Genomic DNA, 19230 nt, shown 5'->3' with positions numbered 1-19230 from the left:
CGAGGTCTCAGGTGTTACAAAGAAATCAATCTTATGAGGCACTGTGGGGGGAGCTGGCTGCTCTTTCTGAAGATTCAGGATCGCTGTCAGAGATGTTGGTGTGGCAGCCTCTGCCCAGCCAAGAGCAGGGCGGCAGCAAAGCCCAGCTCGCTCCCGGCTCCTGGCTCCTGGCTCCTGGATTTTCCCTGCCGGGAGCTGGCACCCAGCCCTCGCCTTCAGCACCAAAGTCCTGGCACGCTTTTTGTTCTTTAGTTTCTAACTATCAGATATCCCCGCGCCGACTTCCCCACAAAACAAATTGAGTGGGATTTGTATTTTTAAGCTGATATGCTGCCTTCCTGCTTGTTTTCAAGTTATCTTGCCTTGGCGGGTGGAAGAAAACATTTTGGGGGTCTGTGGAGCCAATATGCTGAGGAAGCAAGCCAGCGACTGCGCTCCCAACAGCCTCTTGCCAGAGACAGTCCTATGTTTTAACCCTGTGGGATGGGAAAGAGCAGAACGATCTCAGCAGGTTCAAGACGCTAGCCTGTGGCATGTGAGCAACTGGAACACTCGTCTTTTGGCTTGAAACTGTGACTTTTCTGGGATTAGTAAAGGACTCAAATTAGGTAATCTCCCAAGAATATTTTCCCAGACTGTAGCCACAGCTCCAGGAAATGGTCCTGTAAAAGGAGGAGCAAAGCGCTCTGCAGTATCCAAATGTCAGAGCTTAATAGGCAAGAAAAAAAAAAAAAAAAAAGAGCAAACTGTAGCCATCAGCTTCTCGAGGTATTTTGTGATTCCATCGCTGACTTCTGCGTCACAAGCAAACAGAAGCTAGGAAGGACGTAGAAGATGAAGATTTGAATCTGGGGAAGTAGCTTTTGGGGAACAAAGATTTATAAGCCATGAGGCAATGAAGCCAAGGCTAGGAAGCCTTGGGGTGTGGGAAAGGTGAACGGTTATCGTAGTAATCAGATCAGCGGTGGTAAAATGTCAGCGAGTATATTAGGTCTTTAGGAAGAGAGTACCTGCGGGAACATGGATCCCGTGTCACATGGGGATCTTTTTGTCCAGAGAGTGGAGAAGAAGGGTAGGAACAGTGGGAGGGCAGGTGTGGGGAGAAGGTGTCGGGGACCACTGCAGAAAGAGGGGACATGGCCAGAGACCACGATCGCAGCAGCCGTCACACTGAAAGATGCTGATAATTCACGTTGGCTGAGTGACGGCTGGGCGCCATCCCCGATGCTTGGCACAGTCATCGTGTTATTAGAGTCTTTTTGTAACTCTCTGCAGGTGGTTTTAAATCTCCCCTTGTTTTAGAGAGGAGGGAGCTGAGGCTAAGAGCGGGTCGGGAGCCATCTTGAAGGCACTCGTAGCAGAATCCTCTGATGCTGTACTTTGTTTTCTCCGTGACGTGGGACTTGTCACCATAACTTATGCGCTTCGGGGATGACTAAAGAATTGTGTGGGCATGTGATATGTGTAGACAGGGTTCACATATGTTACGGTCCCATCTGTCTGTGAAGTTTTCTCCAGTTTTGAGAAGAACTGAGCATTAAACAGGCCAACTGGGGACTTGTTCCGAGCAGGCTTGACATTGTGTTTAGGGCCCTCCAAAGAAAATCGAACCCTCTCGTCCGTGCGCCCCTTCTCTTGTGGAGCTGGTTAAGGGCTTGAAGAGACAGGGGGTCCCTCCGCCACTGCGGACAAAATTACCAGAGCTTCATTTTCCTGAGGGTCTTATTCAGGATGAAAAGGAGAGGCGTTCAACGGGAAATGTAGGCATAGAGAAGCTGCGCTCTCTCGGGTGAGAGGCAGCCACAGGTGCAAGAGTTGTTCTGGCAGTGGAGAGTAGATGCGTGTGGATATGGTTAAATAATTAGGGAAAAAAGACATATTTTAGTGAAGTTTTAAGTATGTCTCATTTACTAATTACAACTCTACCAACAGCACATATGTGCGCAAAGCAATTAACAAACCACTTAGAACTCCTACAAAATTCTCCCAAATTAAATATTATTTTGGTATATCTCTTAAGAGGGAATATTATGTGGAACATTTTTATTTTAATTTGGTATTTTTAATTTAGAAATAATAGGTAAATAAATAGTTCAATTGGGTTGTTTTCTAAACATGTAATAATTAGGTAAAATGCCTAGGAAATATTATGAAAATAAAATGTATTTGAGAAGGTCTAATGGAGAGTGAAGGGAGTAGTTGTATGTTTGTATTTGATTATGTTTTGTGGATTAAAACCTACCAATTCCTCTTATAGTTTGTTGAGAATTTAATGTGTGCTGAGATCTTTGCTGAATATTTGGCATGTGTCCTCTGATAATCCCAGTATATTAGTATACCATATCCATGGTATGATGGCCTAACTTTTACTTGTAGAAATTGAGGCTGAGAGATCTTCTTTTGTGGTATTGGGCATTGAAGTATCTCAGGGGCATTCCACCTCTGAACTATATATAATTTGGAAACAGGGTCTCACTAGGTTGGTGAGAGCCTCATTACTTGCTGAGGCTGTCCTGGAACCTGTGATCCTCCTGACTCAGCCTCCCAAGTACTGGGATTACAGGCCTGCACCAGCGAGCCCGGCTCGAGCTGAACTGGTTAGGATTTCCTGCCTGGAAATTGTTTCCAAGCCGTGATCCAAGACAGGACTTGAACTTGGCCCATTGAAGCTAAAGTCTGAGAGTTTAACCTGTGGAGCCACACTGCCCGTCTTAGAACTCATTGTAAAACCGATGGTGGTATACGGAGGGCTTTCCCCTGGGGTGTGTCAAATGGCTGCAGTAGTGAGAACAAAGACCCCCATCATGTTTTTCCTATGGAAATCAGTTGCTGCTCGCCATTCCTGTGTCCCAAGTTGTTTCAAGGAAGCCCAGTGATTTGATTGAGGCAGAGGTCCTCCGGGGCTGCTGGTGCCCATGGACCTGGCCCAGCCTTCCAGCAAGTGATTCAGCAGTGTGCTATCAAAACCTTGGGTATGTGCTTATTACCACCCTACCCAATCATCCCAAGCCTAGGATTTGTTATATATATTATTCTATATTGGAGATATATATATATTTGTGTGTGTGTGTGTGTGTGTGTGTGTGTGTGTGTGTGTGTTTGTGGTACTGGGGACGGAACCCAGGGGCATTCTACCTCTGAGCTATACCCCCAGCCTCCCAAATGCTGGGATTACAAGCGTGCGCCACCATGCCTGGCTCTAGAATTTATTCTTAAGGAAAGAATTGGACCAGTGTTCAGGGTTATGTATCAGATCGGAGCAGCAGCAGGAGAAATTGGGCTAGAGATGGTAAAGCTTGTAAAGGAATGTTGGGGACCTAAAGATGTGTCTCTCTGGTGCTTGCAAACTTTGTTGTCCATGTCAAAGGGGTGAGATCCTTCTCCCACTGCCTGCCTTCCTGGGTCGGGCGCAGTTCAAAGATGTTTCTCACAGTGTTGTGTATCACAGCAAAAAGTTCAGAGCACCCTAAAATATGTAACATTAAGGAATTGGTTAAGTGACGCACTACCTATACAGTTGAACACTATGCTGATATTAAAATCATCATGTTTCAAAATAAAGAATAAAAAATAAGCCTGGGGGTATAGCTGAGAGGTAGAATGCACCCAGGCTTCATCCCCAGCACCCCCAAAACCAATCGTCATGGAAAGCTAACTATACTATCTTGAGTGAATATACATGTGTCAAGGGTCTGCGTCAGATTATCCCAATCTGGTGAGAAAACAAGCATGAGAAACATCATCAAACATGAGAGGATAGGATCAGAATATCCATGTTATTCTAAACAGAAAAGGGGGAAAAACTTGGAATTTTCTATTTATGAATTTTAATTTTTTACCAATTGCTTTGTAAAAGAGCCTGTATTTCATTGGAACTCAGCAAGGAGAAATGACTCTTCCACAATCTTTAGCTAAAAGTTTCCTAAAACATGTATTACCCAGATATTTCAATATTTACGCTTGTCTCTGACTTTCCAATCTCTGGATGAACACACATCAGCCCTGGGCCTGCCTGGCCTGGAGTAGAATATGGAAACTGGGTACATGTGTCCTCTGAATGGCTCTTGCTTGGCTCTTACTGCAAAGTTAAAAAGGGGAGGGCTGAACTATAGCTCAGAGGTAGAATACCTCTGGGCTTTATTCCCAGTACTTCTACCCCACCCCTTCCTACACACACACATTGGATTTTTTTTAGTATCATTTGGGAAGAAAGGCAGAATGTCTAGCAGCTCCAGGTCTCCTGTCCTTCAACACGGAGGGAGAGCTCCTGGTGCTTTGAATGTGGCATGTGTCCTCCGTGTTCCACAGTCTCTAGCGCTCCCTATTGCCTCTCTTGTTAAGCCATTTGGTTCAATTCTGTAGGCATTTAATTTTCAGCTCCTGTGTATTAGACACTAAAGAACAAAGTGTAATGAGCTCAGCTATGAAGTACTTAGCGGCTTCCTTAACGTTTATACCAGTTGTCAAAAAACATAGAAAAATCACCTCCATTTGGTGAGGTTGGTTGCTTCTTGCATCTCCCTAGGCGGCCCGGGAATGAGTTTTGTCAGTCAACCAAGCGATCGATTCATTGGTCACCTGTGTGCCTACTGCAGTAGGCTCTGAGGACAGTAAAAACCCTAAGATGTGGTTTATACCCTTGCAGGGTGTGTTGATCAGGTTTTTGGCTCATGGTTTTGGAGGTTCAGCCCAGAGTGGGCTGTCTACATCGCTCTGGTGCTGAGTGAGGAAGACCATTATGGCAGAAGGGATTGGACGGGAAAAATGCTCAGCTCACTGTGTCTGTGAAGGCAGGAGGGAGGGAGGGAGAGAGAGAGGAGGAGGAGGAAGAGGAGGAGGAGGAGGGAGAGAAGAAAGAAAGAGGAAGAAGAGGAAGAGGAAGAAGAGGAAGAAGAAGGAGGAGGAGGAGGAGGAAGAGAGAAGAGAAAGAAGGAGGAGGAGGAGCAGGAGGATGAAGAAAGAGAAGGGAGAGGAGAGAAAGAGAGTAAGAAGAGTAAGAAGAAGAAGGAGGAGGAGGAGGAGGAGGAGGAGGAGGAGGAGGAGAGGTAGGAGAGAGAAAAAAGGAAGAAGAAGGATAAGAAGAAGAAGGAGGAGGAGAAGGGAGAGAGGAGAGAGAAGAGAAAGAAGGAGGAGAGAGGAGAGGGAGCTTGAGATAGCTATGTGGATGGATTCGGGATCACAGCCCCAGCTATTTGCTTCCTTCCATTGCGTCCCGCCTCTCAGTGGTCCATTCAGTCATCAACATTAGTCCCAAGATGAGGGCAGATCCCCCAGACCCGTCTCTTCGCTCAAACCCCACCTCCGAACACATCAAACATTGGGGGTCTCTAGATCCAACCCATGACAAGGGGTTTAGTCTCCAGTTGTGAAGGACGGGTGTCATATTAATTCTTTTTCTGTTACTATAATGAACCACCTGAGGCAGCCTACCTGTATACAGAGGTTTACTTAGCTTATAGGCTTTGAAGTCCAAGGGCATGGTGCTACTGGCTCAGCTTTGGTGAAGGCGCTCTTGGCCACATGTCATCGCTGTAGGAATGCATGTGTAAGGAAGCCAGAGAGAGACTGGAGTCCCACTGTCTCCTCCAAAGGCAGATCCCCTCACACAGGCTGAATGCATCACAGATATTGGAAGGTGACATGCAAACCTGCGCACCCAGAACATCTGCCCAGTGGAACCCCCCTCAGTGCTGGATGGGCAGATGCTTGGTCAGGGAGCGCTCTGCAAAGGGAAGGTCTTGGGATGCATCTGAACCCGGGCAGGATTTGGGGTGGCAATGCGCTCTTTGCTTTGCCCATGGATTGCAAGGGGACTTCAGGTTTCTGAGCTCTGCTCAGGATTCTGCTCCAAGATGGCTGAAGTGGGACCAAAAATTCACCTCTTTAATGTGCATTCTGGATGATTTCGATATACACACGGAGGCCATGATTTGGAAAAGAGGAGAGGATGGCCCGGCAGGCATGGCGGGGTAAACAGGAAGGCCACAGGAGCCGGCTGATGGGAGGCTCAGGAGGCGTCCTCAGGTAATCAGGGAGCCGGCGGAGGAATAAAGGCACGCTCCATCTGGATTCAGCTTTCTTCCCTTCTCTCAGGAGAAAAAAAAGACGACAGATAATTTTCACAGATCTGAGATGGCGGCAGCAGCATCATTCCAAAGACGATGTTCTCTGCCTGACTTCTTATCACTGGCTGGAATAAAATTGCTATGTATGAGACAATCAATCTTAGGTTCCTTTTTAAAATGTAAATGTTTAATTAGCAGGCAATTTGATCCTGGCCCTGCTGGTTCAGGTGCCTAATCAGTTAAATTAGATGAACGGTTTAGCAGTCTGCTGCACAGCTGAGTCATGATAGCACCAGATCTAGAGTTGGAAACAAAAATAAACGTCCTCATTCACACCTCCTTTCAATGGAACCGTCGCTGAAAGGAAGGTCAGGGCTTTGGACCCAACCCTTTGTATAGCCACTGGTTCTTGTGTTAGTTGCTGTCCTGTAAGTACTTACCAAATACTCCTAATTGAAACTTTCTTGGCTTGCATAGTTTCTGAAAAGAAAAATGCAGTTTGATTAGAGTTTGAATTTCTGCACTATCAGGTTTCTTGGGAGGGGCACCTTTCTCCATCACAAAGTCAAAGGGTATCTTTGCTTATTTTTGTTTGTTTGTTTTGGCAGTACTGGGGTTAGAACCCAGGGGGATTCTACCTTTGAGTTTACCCCCAGCCCTAATTTTTATTCCTTATTTTGAAACAGGTCTCACTGAGTTGCAAAGGGCCTCACTAAGTAGCTGAGGCTGTCCTCAAACTGTGATCCTCCTGTCTCATCCTCCCTAATGCTGGGATTACAAGTGTGCGCCACCACACCCGGCTTCTTTTTTTTTTTTTTTAGTGTGGGCTATTGGAATGAAATTGATTAGAGGCTTCTCTTTTCAAACATAATAAGGAGAGCGTCAACAAGAGTTGGAAAATTTCTGAAGTATTGAAGAAGTGTGGGGATTTGATTCCACTTATGTTTACAAGCCACTGCACACAGCTGTGGTATACATTCTCATGATTAACTAAGCACGAGTGGACTGTAATGTGCTTCTGATTGGCCTCAACCATTGGGTGTCCTTGAAGCTCATAGTGGGGTCTCCTTGGGTGCAGACGTTCACAGATCTTAGGCATAATTTGGCTGGTAGATAATAGAGAAAATGGGGGGAGAGAGGAGGCTGCGTGTCCCAGCTCCAGCAAAGGTACAGAGACAAGCTGAGGTTGTTTTTAGGGAAACACAGATAAGGAAGAACATGTATGCACAAATAGTTTGGGAGCAAAACAGAATAAACAGGAAGTTTGGGGTGTCAGTGCGTCCCGGGTCCCTCAGTGAAACCTCCAGGTATTTTGCCCGTGGGCACAAGGACCTGTGAGTAGGAGAGTGATTTGCACCAGCCTTTATATTAGATGAACTGGGCCATGAGGACTTATGATAGGCAAGAACCAGGAGCCAACTAGAAATAGAAAATAATAAGTAGGTAGGAAGAGGGGAAAGGACAAGAGTCTCTGCAGAGGTAGGTGTTAAGGAGAGCGCAGCAAAAATCACTCCATGATTTCTAGCCTGTGTTGCTGAGAAAAATGTCCTGTTGTTAAAAATAAAAGCACCAGTCATCGACCATTTAACCGGTGCCCAGTAGAACTCTTTAAGGTAACAGCGGTGTGGAGTGGGTACCATCATTGCAAGTGAGAAGCCCAGCACGCAACTTTCCGGTGGTTATAGAGGAAACATATAAAGCCCAGCCTGCGTCGGATGTGGACGGGCAGCTAGCTTCAGGGTGCTGCTTATCACCAGAAAGATGCACTTTCTATTATTTAGAAAAAAGAGTTATTTAGAGAAAAGAGTCTTTCAGTGGTATTTCCAGCAAGGGTGGTGTGAATGGCAGGTCTTGCAATAGCAGGGGGCTGGTTCTTCCTGTCTCGGGCTTCTCTGTCCCACTATTAAGAATGGCTGGCTGGGCTGGGCGTGGTGGCACACGCTTGTAATCCCAGTGCTTAGGAGGCTGAGACAGGAGGATCACAGGTTTGTAGCCAGCCTCAGCTACTTAGTGAGGCCCTTTGCAACTCCGTGAGACCCTGTTTCAAAATAAAGAATAAAAAAACAGGGCTGGGAGTGTAGCTCGGAGGTAGAATGCCGCTGGGTTCCAGCCCTAATATGGGGGAAAAAAAAAAAAAAAAGAATGGCTGGCTGCTTTGAAATCCTGTGCAAGCCTTTTCCGTTCTCTTTCCTTCTCACCGATAGCTTTAAGACTTTTGAAACAAAGCAACCTCTGGTAGAGTGTAAATGCCGACTTTGCAGTGCTTTGGTCTTCAGGAGCCAAACGACATCAGGAATACATTTTAATTAATTGAGAGTTGATTACCAAATGTTTAAAAAATGTGTTGAATGGTTGCATGAAACGATGCTCAGTGGGGTTGTATCTAGAATTAAGAGATCATATGTGAAATATACAAAATACTCTCTCTGGGGTTATTTTTTTAAATAATAGATTGAGTCGAAATTTTAATAGGCAAAGAGTACCCAACATATAAATGGGTACATCATTCAATTGCCAGAGATGTGTCCTGTGTAGAAAATATAATAGTGCCAGAGTCATCTTTTAGAAAAATCACAATTTTAGTAGTGGAGACTACAAGTCTTATCAGCAGATTTGTGGGAAATTGTTTTCTTGCAATTGAAGAATAGTTAAACGTCCTTGAATGTAGGGATTCACAAATATTCTATAATTAGTATTTATAAATATATATCCCCAGAGCAAGTTTTGGGTCATGTTTTCTTAAGGGTTCAATAATTAAATATCTGTAATGAGAAGCATTTTTCTCCATAATAAATGGACTAATTACAAGGTATTTTCATCACAAAAAATGCAGACAAAGCAAGGAGACAGATGAAATTTTAAATTGGACTTCCAAGTGGGTCGTTAAATGGCTAAAAAGGCAGACATGTTTGTTTACTTACCGGAAGGGACTGAGGCACCTTCTGGTTGGGCCCTGTCTTGCCGTTACATGGTCTGGGAGCTGGGTGCCCCGCTTGTTAGGGGTCACTTGTGGGGAACTGCCACTCCACGGTGGGTGCAGAGACCCAGAGGTGTGCATCTGAGGGATTGCAGGAGAGTTGGGGGTTTAATTGACCCACCGATTAGAACGGAATTAGGTCCTGAGCGGGGCAGTGTGATATCTCTGTCAAGAAGAGCATAATTAGATGGGTGGCTGACTGGTGTAATTACATTCATAAGAGGGGGCTATAATTAGATGTGAGGCGGGGAGTGTATTTAGATGCCTACATTGAGGATATAATTAACATATGGGCAAGAAATTAAATTATGTGTGCGGGTGAAGCGTAATTACATGTGGGAGTCGGTGTGGATGCCTAGGTGGGGCAGTGAGGTGTGTGTGGATGTTCTAATGGACCCAAACCCGAGACTGTTGAGGAGGGCAGGGAATCTGTTGTGACTTGGTGGCTAAGAGCTGTGGCATTCTGGTGACAGTCGTCTGAGTGCTTCTGAAAGCTGGAAAAGCAAAATCTCTGCTCTTCAGCAAGGATTTGAGAGCCACATCGAACACAGACATCGATTCTTCCTAATAACCTCACTGCGAGGTATTGTAGATATTGAATGACTTGGTCATTTTTCTAGCTATGAGACACAAACACACCAGGAAGACTTACTTTCCCTTCCTACCAAGGAGAAAAGAGTTTTTAGGGACATAGGAAGGCAAACCAAGACAATACCTCCCTCCCCACAGAAGCAAAACATCCTCTCTCCCTCTCTCTCTCTCTCTCTCCCCCCTCCATTTCTTTCTCTCTCTCCTCTCCCCTCTCTTCTCTTCTCTTCTCTTCTCTTCTCTCTCTCTCCCTCCCTTCTTCCCTCTCTCCCTCCCCCCCCCTCTCTCTCACACACACACACACACACACACACACTCACACACACACACTCACTGCTAAGTGATGTTGGCACCCATCTTGTTACAAAAGCAGCAACACGATGAGTACAGATGGAGGCCAAGTGCAAATCCAGGGAGCAGCAGGTGGGCCCCGGTGGGAGAGGCAGGCCCAAAGCCAGGACTGTGTGAGGAGGCAGCCAGGCACGGTGAGGGGCGGGGTCGCCCCTGATTAAATACAAGCAATGGCGTCTGCTGTCACCGTCTTCAAGACACATTTGGTGTAGAGATTTTTTTTTTTTTTTTTTGGTGGTACTGGGGATGGAACCCAGGGGCATTTTGTCTTCGAGTGACACCCCCAGCCCTATTTATAATTCTTTATTTTGAAACAGGGTCTCACTGAGTTGCAGAGGGCCTCACTAAGTAGCTGAGGCAGGCCATAAACCATGATCCTCCTGTCTCAGCCTCCCAAGTGCTAAGATTACAAGCAGGCACCACCAGGCCTGGCAAGATAATTTTTGAAACTCTAGACATGGAATTGGCCACTCTCCTTTTACAGTGCTTACTCCTGTTGCGTCTGTGGCCGCACCCTGGTCAACCCCAGATTTGCAGAGCCTCCTCAGGTCCGTGCAGTAGTCTGCCACTTCCAGGATCCTAGTGGGTTGCTTCAGTGATTCCAACCTTTTTGTGGATTTCTAATGCTCTCAAGAAGCCTGCATTTGTGGCTAGCTGTTTTTATAACCTGGATGTGGGGCGCTGCAGATTGCCCTTCATTTCTCATCCTGCCCTCCCCTGTTTTACAGAAATTTTTTGTGTATGTGTGTGTGGGAGACTAGAGATTATGTCCAGGGGCATTCTGCCTCTCAGCTATATGCCCCCCTCCACTGTATTTTATTTTTTATTTTGAAACTAGATCTCACTAAGTTGCTGAGACTGGTCTCGAACCTGCAATCCTCCTGTCTAGACAAGTACTGGGATTATATGCATGCAGCAACTTGCTTAGCTAGACATTTTTTATTCTTAGATTCTGATTTTCTATTGGTGCATGATGCTGATTTTTAGCATTCAAATTGTAGACATGCCTCAGAGGTAGCCACTTTCAAAGACTAGGATGAATAAATTAGTCATAGTCATCCCAGCCACTCTTAATAAAATGTGTATTTTGTGAAAACCATGATCACAGCACCATTTAACCCCATTCTCCATCTCCCGGGCAGCTTATAATTTTCTTCTGCTTCATGCATTTCCCACTCCCCATCTCCCAAGACCAGCTCAAGCGAGCCAAAGGAAGCCGTGACTTATGATGGTCAACACACGTGCTTCTAGAGGTGGTGTAGTTATTGGTCAAGACTCCTGGTCATGTCTGCGGGAGGGAGGATGAGTAGGGACAGGCCTTGTGCTGGAGGCTGAGATCCCGGTACCAGCCTATTGTTTGGGGTTGGGCTTGGGCTTGGGGTAGAGACCAGGTCACTGGCTGTTGGTTACCGTGTCTGGGTTTGTGCACGCAGGGGAGAGACTAGGCTTCTGGCTTAGACAAGACTCCGGTAAACACTGCTTCCTTCACATCACATACCTGCATTCTGGGCTGCTCTGCTGCCACTTACAGAAGGCACCCGAGCCAGGTTTAAGTTCCTCAGGTTCTAGTAGCCTTTCAGAAGTCATAATGTCAGCCAGGAATATCTCCCCAGTTGGCACTTGCTGTTTATTTACCAAAAGAAAATGTCTTCTATCCGGTAATGACTCTTCACCCTTCTTTATGCTTTAAAGAGTTGAGAATATAATTTTTGTTTGTCTGTTTTTTTTTTAACCCTACTAAGATGATCTAATACATGAGCAATCTCAGTATTTTTTCCCTTCTGCCTCAGAACTGCAAATCTTAGTTTAAATGTCACTTCCTTCTCCCCGACACTTAGAGCTGGCTGTTCTTTGCTCTCACGTTTGTGAAACTCTCTTCTGTTAAGATGTGAGCTCCAGGAGGCGTGTGCTTGTCTACACCGCTTACCAGCACGCTCTCAGCTCCCACAAAAGGCCCACAGCAGGTGCCCATTGGTTGCTGAAAAAGGAGTTCGGCATAGGGCTACTTAAAGATGCACACATGGTGTGGTCTGGGGACCATGATGAGGAAAAGGGGCATCTCAGAAGCAAAGATCCAACCAGGCATGGTGGCTCACACTTGTAATCCCGGTGCTTGGGAGGCTGAGACAGGAAAATCACAGGTTTGAGGGCAGCCTCAGCAAGCAGTGAGATTGTCATCAACCTAGTGAGATCCTGTTTTAAAATAAAATACATAAAATAGGGCTGGTAGTGTAGATCAGAGGTAGGGTGCCCTGGGTTCAGTCCCCAGTAAAATACACACACACACACACACACACACACACACACACACACACACACGACTCCAAGCTTTATTAATCGACTTTCATGCTAGAGAGCTCGAGAGTGTGATGGATTCATTTGTCCTTCAGCCTCGGAGGACGTGAATAACCATGTTAGCAGAAGGGAATGCCACCCAAGATCTACGTGCTGCTAAAAATAGGCCCAATGCCCAAAGGCATATCACAATTCAATAATTAATTTAGGACACATTTTGTTGGTCATCTAATCTGTGCCTAGTTTGGATATAGAGTATCGAACAAAAAAAAAAGACAAGAAATCTGCAATAACTCTTTAAAAATATACAATTTTAATCTCAGAGCTGCATAAGAGTAGATACACTCACATAAGGGCCAATGGTCAAAAGAAATGAGATCGGAAATACCTCAGCCAAAGATAGACCACATATAATTGTGTTCTGTCTAGCCACATAATGTTTATTTTCCTTGCAGGAAAATTTAGTTTTATTAGCATATGATAATGTACCAAGATCATAGATTTGCAGATGACTTCACAGTGTCCTGGTGACATTTGGTGGCTTCATCCTGTCTTAACCCGTCACTCTGGGAGACCGATGGGATGTTTATCCATGTGCCTGAGAGGTGTAGGAGCCAGGAAAACTAGAATCTGAATCCCAGGGTTAATACAACATGACCACGGAGGAAGATGACCAAAAAGAGAACAGCTGCAGTGCAAAAGTTGGACCAAGACCCATAGAAGGAGTGGAAGGTTAGCAAGGGTTAAATAAAAGTTGGTCATATCACTTTAATCTGTCCCGTTCTGGCCTGTCATTTAGGGTAGTAATTTCTCTCTGTGTGTGTGTGTGTGTGTGTGTGTGTGTGTGTGTGTGTGTGTGTGAGAGAGATACTGGGAATGGATCCCAGGGGCATTCTACCTCTGAGCTACACCCCCTGCCCTATTTTTATCCTTTATTTTGAAACAGGGTCTCACTGAGCACTGAGTTGCAAAGGGCCTCACTAAGTAACTGAGGCTGTCCACGAACCATGATCCTCCTGTCTGAGCCTCCCAGATGCTGGGGTTACAAGCATGTGCCACCATGCCTGGCTTAGGGTAGTATTTTTTTTTTTTTTTTTTTTTTTTTTTTTTTTGCGGTACTAGGGATGGAACCCAGGGGCATTGTACTTCCGAGTTATACCCCCAGCCCTATTTTTTAGTCTTTTAAATAATGAAACAGGGTCTCACTGAGTTGTGAAGGGCCTCGTTAAGTAGCTGAGGCTGGCCTCGAACCATGATCCTCCAGTCTCCGCCTCCCAAATGCTGGAATTACAAGCACGAGCCACCATGCCTGGCGAGGCTAGTGTTTTTAAAGGCTATCAGGAGTGTTACAGTATGCTATATTCTTATATCTGGTCTATATTTGCTACATGGGTACAAGGATACATTTGAAAATCCAGGACATGATGTCTTTAAAACAAACCAAAAACTCCATCAAGTCATGTGTGATGGTACCTTCCTGTAATCCTAGTATTTGGGGGGCCAAGACAGTAGGATCAGGGGGTTCAAGACTGTCCTCAGCACCTTAATGAGACCCTGTCTCAAAAAACAAACATATAATTAAACAAACAAGCATAATCAAACAAGAATTCTGAGCTCCAGCCTGCTCCTCTGGGGTCTCTCATCGAAGTGGCAAGCAGACCCTCCCAGCTGCTCAAGCCCAGACTCTCAGCTCCGTCCAATCCTTCCCTCCCCCGTCCCCCCCTCTCTCCCAAGCTTCTTCCTCCAGGATAGCACCAGAATCCGGCTCCTTCTCACACTCCCTCTGCGATCGCCCTGGCCCAAGTCACCAAAATCCTTAGCCCAGATCATCCCAGGGACTCCTGCCTGGCCTCTTTTTGCCGGCTGTGTGCTGCAGCCTTTTTGCACAACCCTGTGGTGGTTGCTCTAGCGTATGTGGACAGGTTGAATGGATTCCCGTCTTAGGATACAAGCCAGCCTTCCTGATACCCGGGAGGTCCTGCCCCCGCCCTCCTCTGCTCCTCCCTCCGGCGGCTCATCCTTGGACTGAGGTTCTTGGCTTTCCCTTCCCATCTCTAATGTCCTCTCCTCAAGGTCTCTGTGCCAGTGGCTCCCACAGACTTCCGGAAGGTCCCCTGCTCCGTCTCTTGCAGGGCTTTGCTCTCTGGCCCGGTGACTCCTTCCCTGACACCCTGTTCAACCTGGAGCTCCGCTCCGGGAGCATCCCCTGACCTGCTCGCGCTGGCCCTTCATCCCTCTGCTCAGCCGGTGCCCACCTCGGCCACACCGTGTCCTTGACTCCTGGTTCTCGACTTCTCTGTTTCCCCCAATGCAAGCTGGAAGGTACAGGGCTTCTTCCCAGGTGCCCCCAGTAAAGTGCCTGCCACATAGTAGACAATGACTAGTGTGTGAATGGTCTAACTGGACGGTGCATACTTATTTCAGTGAACGTGATAGCCTGTAGCTCGTGTTTTTCTAACATCGGCTCCACGCCCCGTCTCAGGAGTCAATGAGAAAGTGCCCTGCTTCTTTTTTGTACATTTTAGAATGCTGCTTCTTGCCTGTCCCTCTTCTCTGGAGTCCACTGGACTAATCTCTGCTGTAGCAATGCAGGGAATTCTTAACTCTGCTGGCGAATGCTCAGACGCTACACTGTAACCTCTGCGTCTTTACCAGTGATACACTCCCAGCTCTGCCAGCTCCCCTTGCAATAAACACCGTGGGACTATGACCTCCTCTACCAGTGAACACAGAGACTCTGTGAGTCACCACCTCAGGCCTCTACGTGCATATGATAATGTCATGTCTTCTATTATTGCGTGTGGTACTAGAGATGGAACCCAGGGGCCTTCTACCTCCAGGCTACACTCCCACACCTATTTCATAACTTATTTGGAAACAGGGTCTCACTAAGTTGCTGAGAGCCTCACTAAGTAGCTGAGTCTGGTTTCGAACCTGTGCGATCCTCCTGTCTCAGCCTCCCAAGCACTGGGATTACAAGCGTGCACCACCACGCCCAGCTTCGTTTATTCTTTTGGTATAGTTTATATTGTTTCCTTGGGATTCATTGAGGGTGGCCTGCTTTCTATCAGTAGAGTAGTTTTCGGTACCAGGTATGTATATGTAAAGTCTGCCCTGGAGAATTCCAGCTGCCGGGCAGGGTTTCAGCAAGCAGCTGGCAATTCTCTGCCTGCGGTTCCCACTGACCCAGCTCGGAGAGGTCAATGAGGCCTTTTGCTTGCAGAAACATTGCTGGTTTCGGTCCCCCTGGTTCTATAAATAGCACCTCAGGGAACGCTCAGGTGCGCTGAGCGTTTGCTTCGCCGTCCAGTTGAATGTTGGCAGAAAGTTGCGGGCTGCCTGGTTTGAAAAGTCACTTACTTGTCCTTAACATCTGCGTGCAGGGCAGAAGCACCCCGAGGGTTCATTTGCTTATAAACATCATCAGCTCTCAGCAAACGCTGTTGTGTCTTTGTTGATGCCACTCTCTCATTCTTTAAGGAGTAAACCCTCCTCCTCTACGGTTCATCTCAAATCAGAAAGCCTTCCCCAAGCGGGTTGGGCAGGATTGTCATCTCACTCCGGGGCAGTCTGTGTTATTTCTACAGTAGCATTAGCACCACAGAATGGTGCATTGTCCACGCACCCCAAGTGCGACTCCTGAGGCCTGTGATTTCTGCCTCCCTGTCCCCATCCCCACAGTTAACAAAGGGACTTGTGCTTCTGGGAGACTTCTGTTGAGTGAACGGCTGATTGTATGAATGAATGGAACCTCCATCACGTAGGGGAATAGAATTCATTTGCCTTTGAAAAATAACCCTGTGTCTAGTTTGGATTTTTCTATTTTCCCTAGCAAACACCCTCTACTATGTGCTTGCCAATATAAGAAAGAAAAAGAAAATGTTGTTATATTTAAATATACTTCGGGGAGCTTTGTTTTGCTTTTTATGATTTTTTATTTCAAAGGCGTAGGCTAGTTGGTTCCTTACCAGCGTCTTTCTTTTCCTGTGCTCCTTTTTTTTGTTGTTGTTTTTGTTCTTGCCAGGCCCCATCTTCATGCCCATTCCTCCCCGGGGGTCTGCTGTGAGCAGTGATGTTGTGTGAGCCCTTGTGTGTTCTTTGCAGTGAAAACCCGCCTTGTTTTCTGTTGCTAGGCAACCCCATTCCAGCTGCCACTGAAGAAATGTGCGGTGGTGGGCAATGGTGGGATTCTGAAGAAGAGTGGCTGTGGCCGTCAAATAGATGAAGCAGGTTTTGTCATGCGGTAAGAAGCACCCCGCCCTCCCTCCCGTCAGCCCCTCACTCAACACTAACCAGCTCCTCGGCCCTCTTCATGCTCACGTACAAGTGTGCCGGGAGAGCGCTAAGGGTTGCCAAGGACCCTGCCCTGGGGGCTCCGAGGTCACTAATCTGGGCAGCAGAGCAAGGTCTTCTTTGAGCTTTCACGGCCCTGGTGACTCCAGCATCTTTAAGTGAGGTTTCCCTGAAGGTTAGCGCTGTAGGAATACACGTTTCAGCTTCTTCATCTCATCCCACACCCCTTTCTTCTTAGTTGTTCACCAAAGCATTTGGGGGCAGCAAATGGGAGATTAGAAGAGGGGTCGGATCCTTGTGTGACCAGAAAAACTGGAAGCAAGGAGAGGGAGTGGCATTCAACAAGCTTAGGAGGGCCGAGTCTGGAGAAGACCCCCAGCTCCAGCAGCGAGCTGGGGGCCCTGCAGGGGCAGGACAGGGGGTTGCTATCGCAGCACGTCAAAGAATTGCCTGCACCAGGTGATGCCGGGAGGTACACCTAGCATCTCAGTGCCCAGCAGAGCCAGCCAGCGAGTGCATCAGTGCAGGCTGGAGGGGCCTGGTGAGGGGGCAGGGAGGACAGGGAGCACACCCTGGAGCCCTGGTGGGAGTGGGCTCTGGCTTGCAGGAGGGGAAAGCAAGGGCCATTCAGAGCCAGGAAGGGGGTGGTGCTAGAGACCAGCGAGGGAAGGAATGACGAGCTGTGGTCTCAGGACCGCCTGCTGGAGTCCAGGACTCCGGAGGTTAGGGTTGGGGTGCTGAGGCACACAGCAGGGAAGTGCCACTCTATTGAAGAAGAGGGAGACGGCGGACTCCCAGGGCAGTCTTTCAGGCACACCTCAAAGTCTCTCTGAAGTGGGGATGACTAGGACCCAGGTGCCGAAGGCTCCAGGGCCAGGAAGGCCAAGGACCAGCAAGCAGCAGGGAGGGAGACTCTGCGCTTGCGTGGTTTTTAAGGCTAAGTAAACTGTCTAGGAGTGGCAAAAGATGGCCGAGAGAGCAGAGGGCCACCTCTGACCTCCGGCTCAGCGAGGTGGGCATGGCGAGGCTGTTTAAGAGGGGGCGGGAAAGCATCCAGCTAGGAAGCGCCAACATCCCTTCAGAGGATTGGAGCTGGGCCCCTTGGGAGCCATTTGACCTGACTGGGCAAAACTTATGGCAGAGGGAAAAGGTTCTTCTGTATCTACTTCCCTTCCTGGGCTCCCTAAGCATAGATTTTTTTTCCCCCCAGGCGTGAGCCAGGCGTGGTGGCACACGCTTGTAATCCCAGCACTCGGGAGGCTGAGACAGGAGGATCGCGGTTCGCAGACAGCCTCAGCTACTCAGTCAGACCTTCTGCAACTCAGTGAGACCCTGTTTCAAAATAAAGAATAAAAAATAGGGCTGGTAATGTAGCTCAGAATACCCCTGGGTTCCATCCTCAGTACTGCAAAAAGAACGAAAAAAGTCTTTTCACGAGGACATCTCAGCCTTACCACTGTGATGTCACAGGCCTGAAAACACAAAATACAACTGTGTTTTCTTCTCCAGTGCAGATTTTTTCTTTTTTTTCTTTTTCTTTCTTTCTTTTTCTTTTTTTCTTTTTTTGCAAAATATACAAACAATAGGAAAACGGAGTGGAGAAGTAGTTTTCTTAAATCAACAAAACCTCTTTATTGAGTACCCAGCACATGTTGAGACTTAAGCCGAGTCTGGAAATGGTAGCTGGATACTTCTGTGATGGATGTATGTCCTGAAGAGGTGCTGGCTTTAATAGGGGATGGAGGAGGGGTGGTGGGATCGTCAGAGAGGAAAAGTGGCTTCTGACCAAGTCCTGTCTGCATGCCACTCTGGTTCTCCTTTTGGGAAGATTCATGGTCCTGCTGCAGTGTCATGGAAAGTAGGGGTGATGGTGTGAACAGGGCTGCAGAGATAGTGGGAGGGACCAGCTGGAAGAGGTGGGGAGATGAGGAAAGTTGAGGCCTGAATCATTTTTGGAACCCACTGCAGTACTTTGGAGCCAGCTGAGAGCACAGGATTGAGGGGACAGGCCCTTGCCCTTGAGAGCACTGTGGCCTGAGAGCATAAAGGGCAATCATACTGTCCTTTATGGGGTACAGATTTCTGGTCTGTCTGAGGAAATGGAAGTAGACAATTCCTCTAGGCTTTCTGTTGTAGTGACTCTGATTCCATCTCTGGGTCTGTGAATTTTGTTTCATAACAGAGTTTATGTAGTTAAGAGTTGAATTTTCATATTCAAGTTTAAATTTATTTGTTCTTTCCAAATTCTATACAAGGAAGAAGGAATAGATAAGGTTAAACTCGCAGGTTCAGAGGAGGTGAGGAATTTCAAGTGTTCTGCATTGGCTTTTTGTTGCTATGACTAACATAGCCAACAAGGACAATTTAGAAGAAGAAATGTTTACCTTGGCTCATGGTGCAGAGGATCAGTCCATGGTGGGCTGGCTGCATTGCTCTGGGCCTGAGATGAGGCAGAGCATCATGGAGGAAGGAGGAAGTAGGAGGGAGATGTTCAGCTTATGGGAGTCTAGAGGCACAGAGAGAGAGGGAGAGGGAGGGAGGGAGGAGGAGGAGGAGGAGGAGGAGGAGGAGGAGGAGGAGGAGAGGAGGAGAAGGAGGAGAGGAGGAGGAGGAGGAGGAGGAGAAGGAGGAGAAAGAGGAGGAGAGGAGGAGGAGGAGGAG

At 47.3% G+C, this 19230-nt stretch overlaps 1 protein-coding gene across 1 annotated transcript in view; it reads left to right on the top strand.

Moving 5' to 3' along the window:
* Positions 1-19230, top strand: part of ST8SIA1 (ST8 alpha-N-acetyl-neuraminide alpha-2,8-sialyltransferase 1) — a gene marked incomplete at both ends in the record, with an annotated part of 110721 nt that overhangs the window by 51383 nt on the left and 40108 nt on the right. Inside the window, one exon of the mRNA XM_080706222.1 lies at positions 16410-16519. Within this exon, the coding sequence (XP_080562348.1) occupies positions 16410-16519 (110 nt within the window). The remainder of the gene's footprint in view (positions 1-16409; positions 16520-19230) is intronic.

Source organism: Muscardinus avellanarius (genome assembly GCF_963383645.1).
Source record: "Muscardinus avellanarius genome assembly, chromosome: 11".
Classification (NCBI taxonomy): Eukaryota; Metazoa; Chordata; class Mammalia; order Rodentia; family Gliridae; genus Muscardinus; species Muscardinus avellanarius.
The sequence above is the reverse complement of the archived record's forward strand: the minus strand, read 5'-3'. Positions and strand labels throughout refer to the sequence as shown.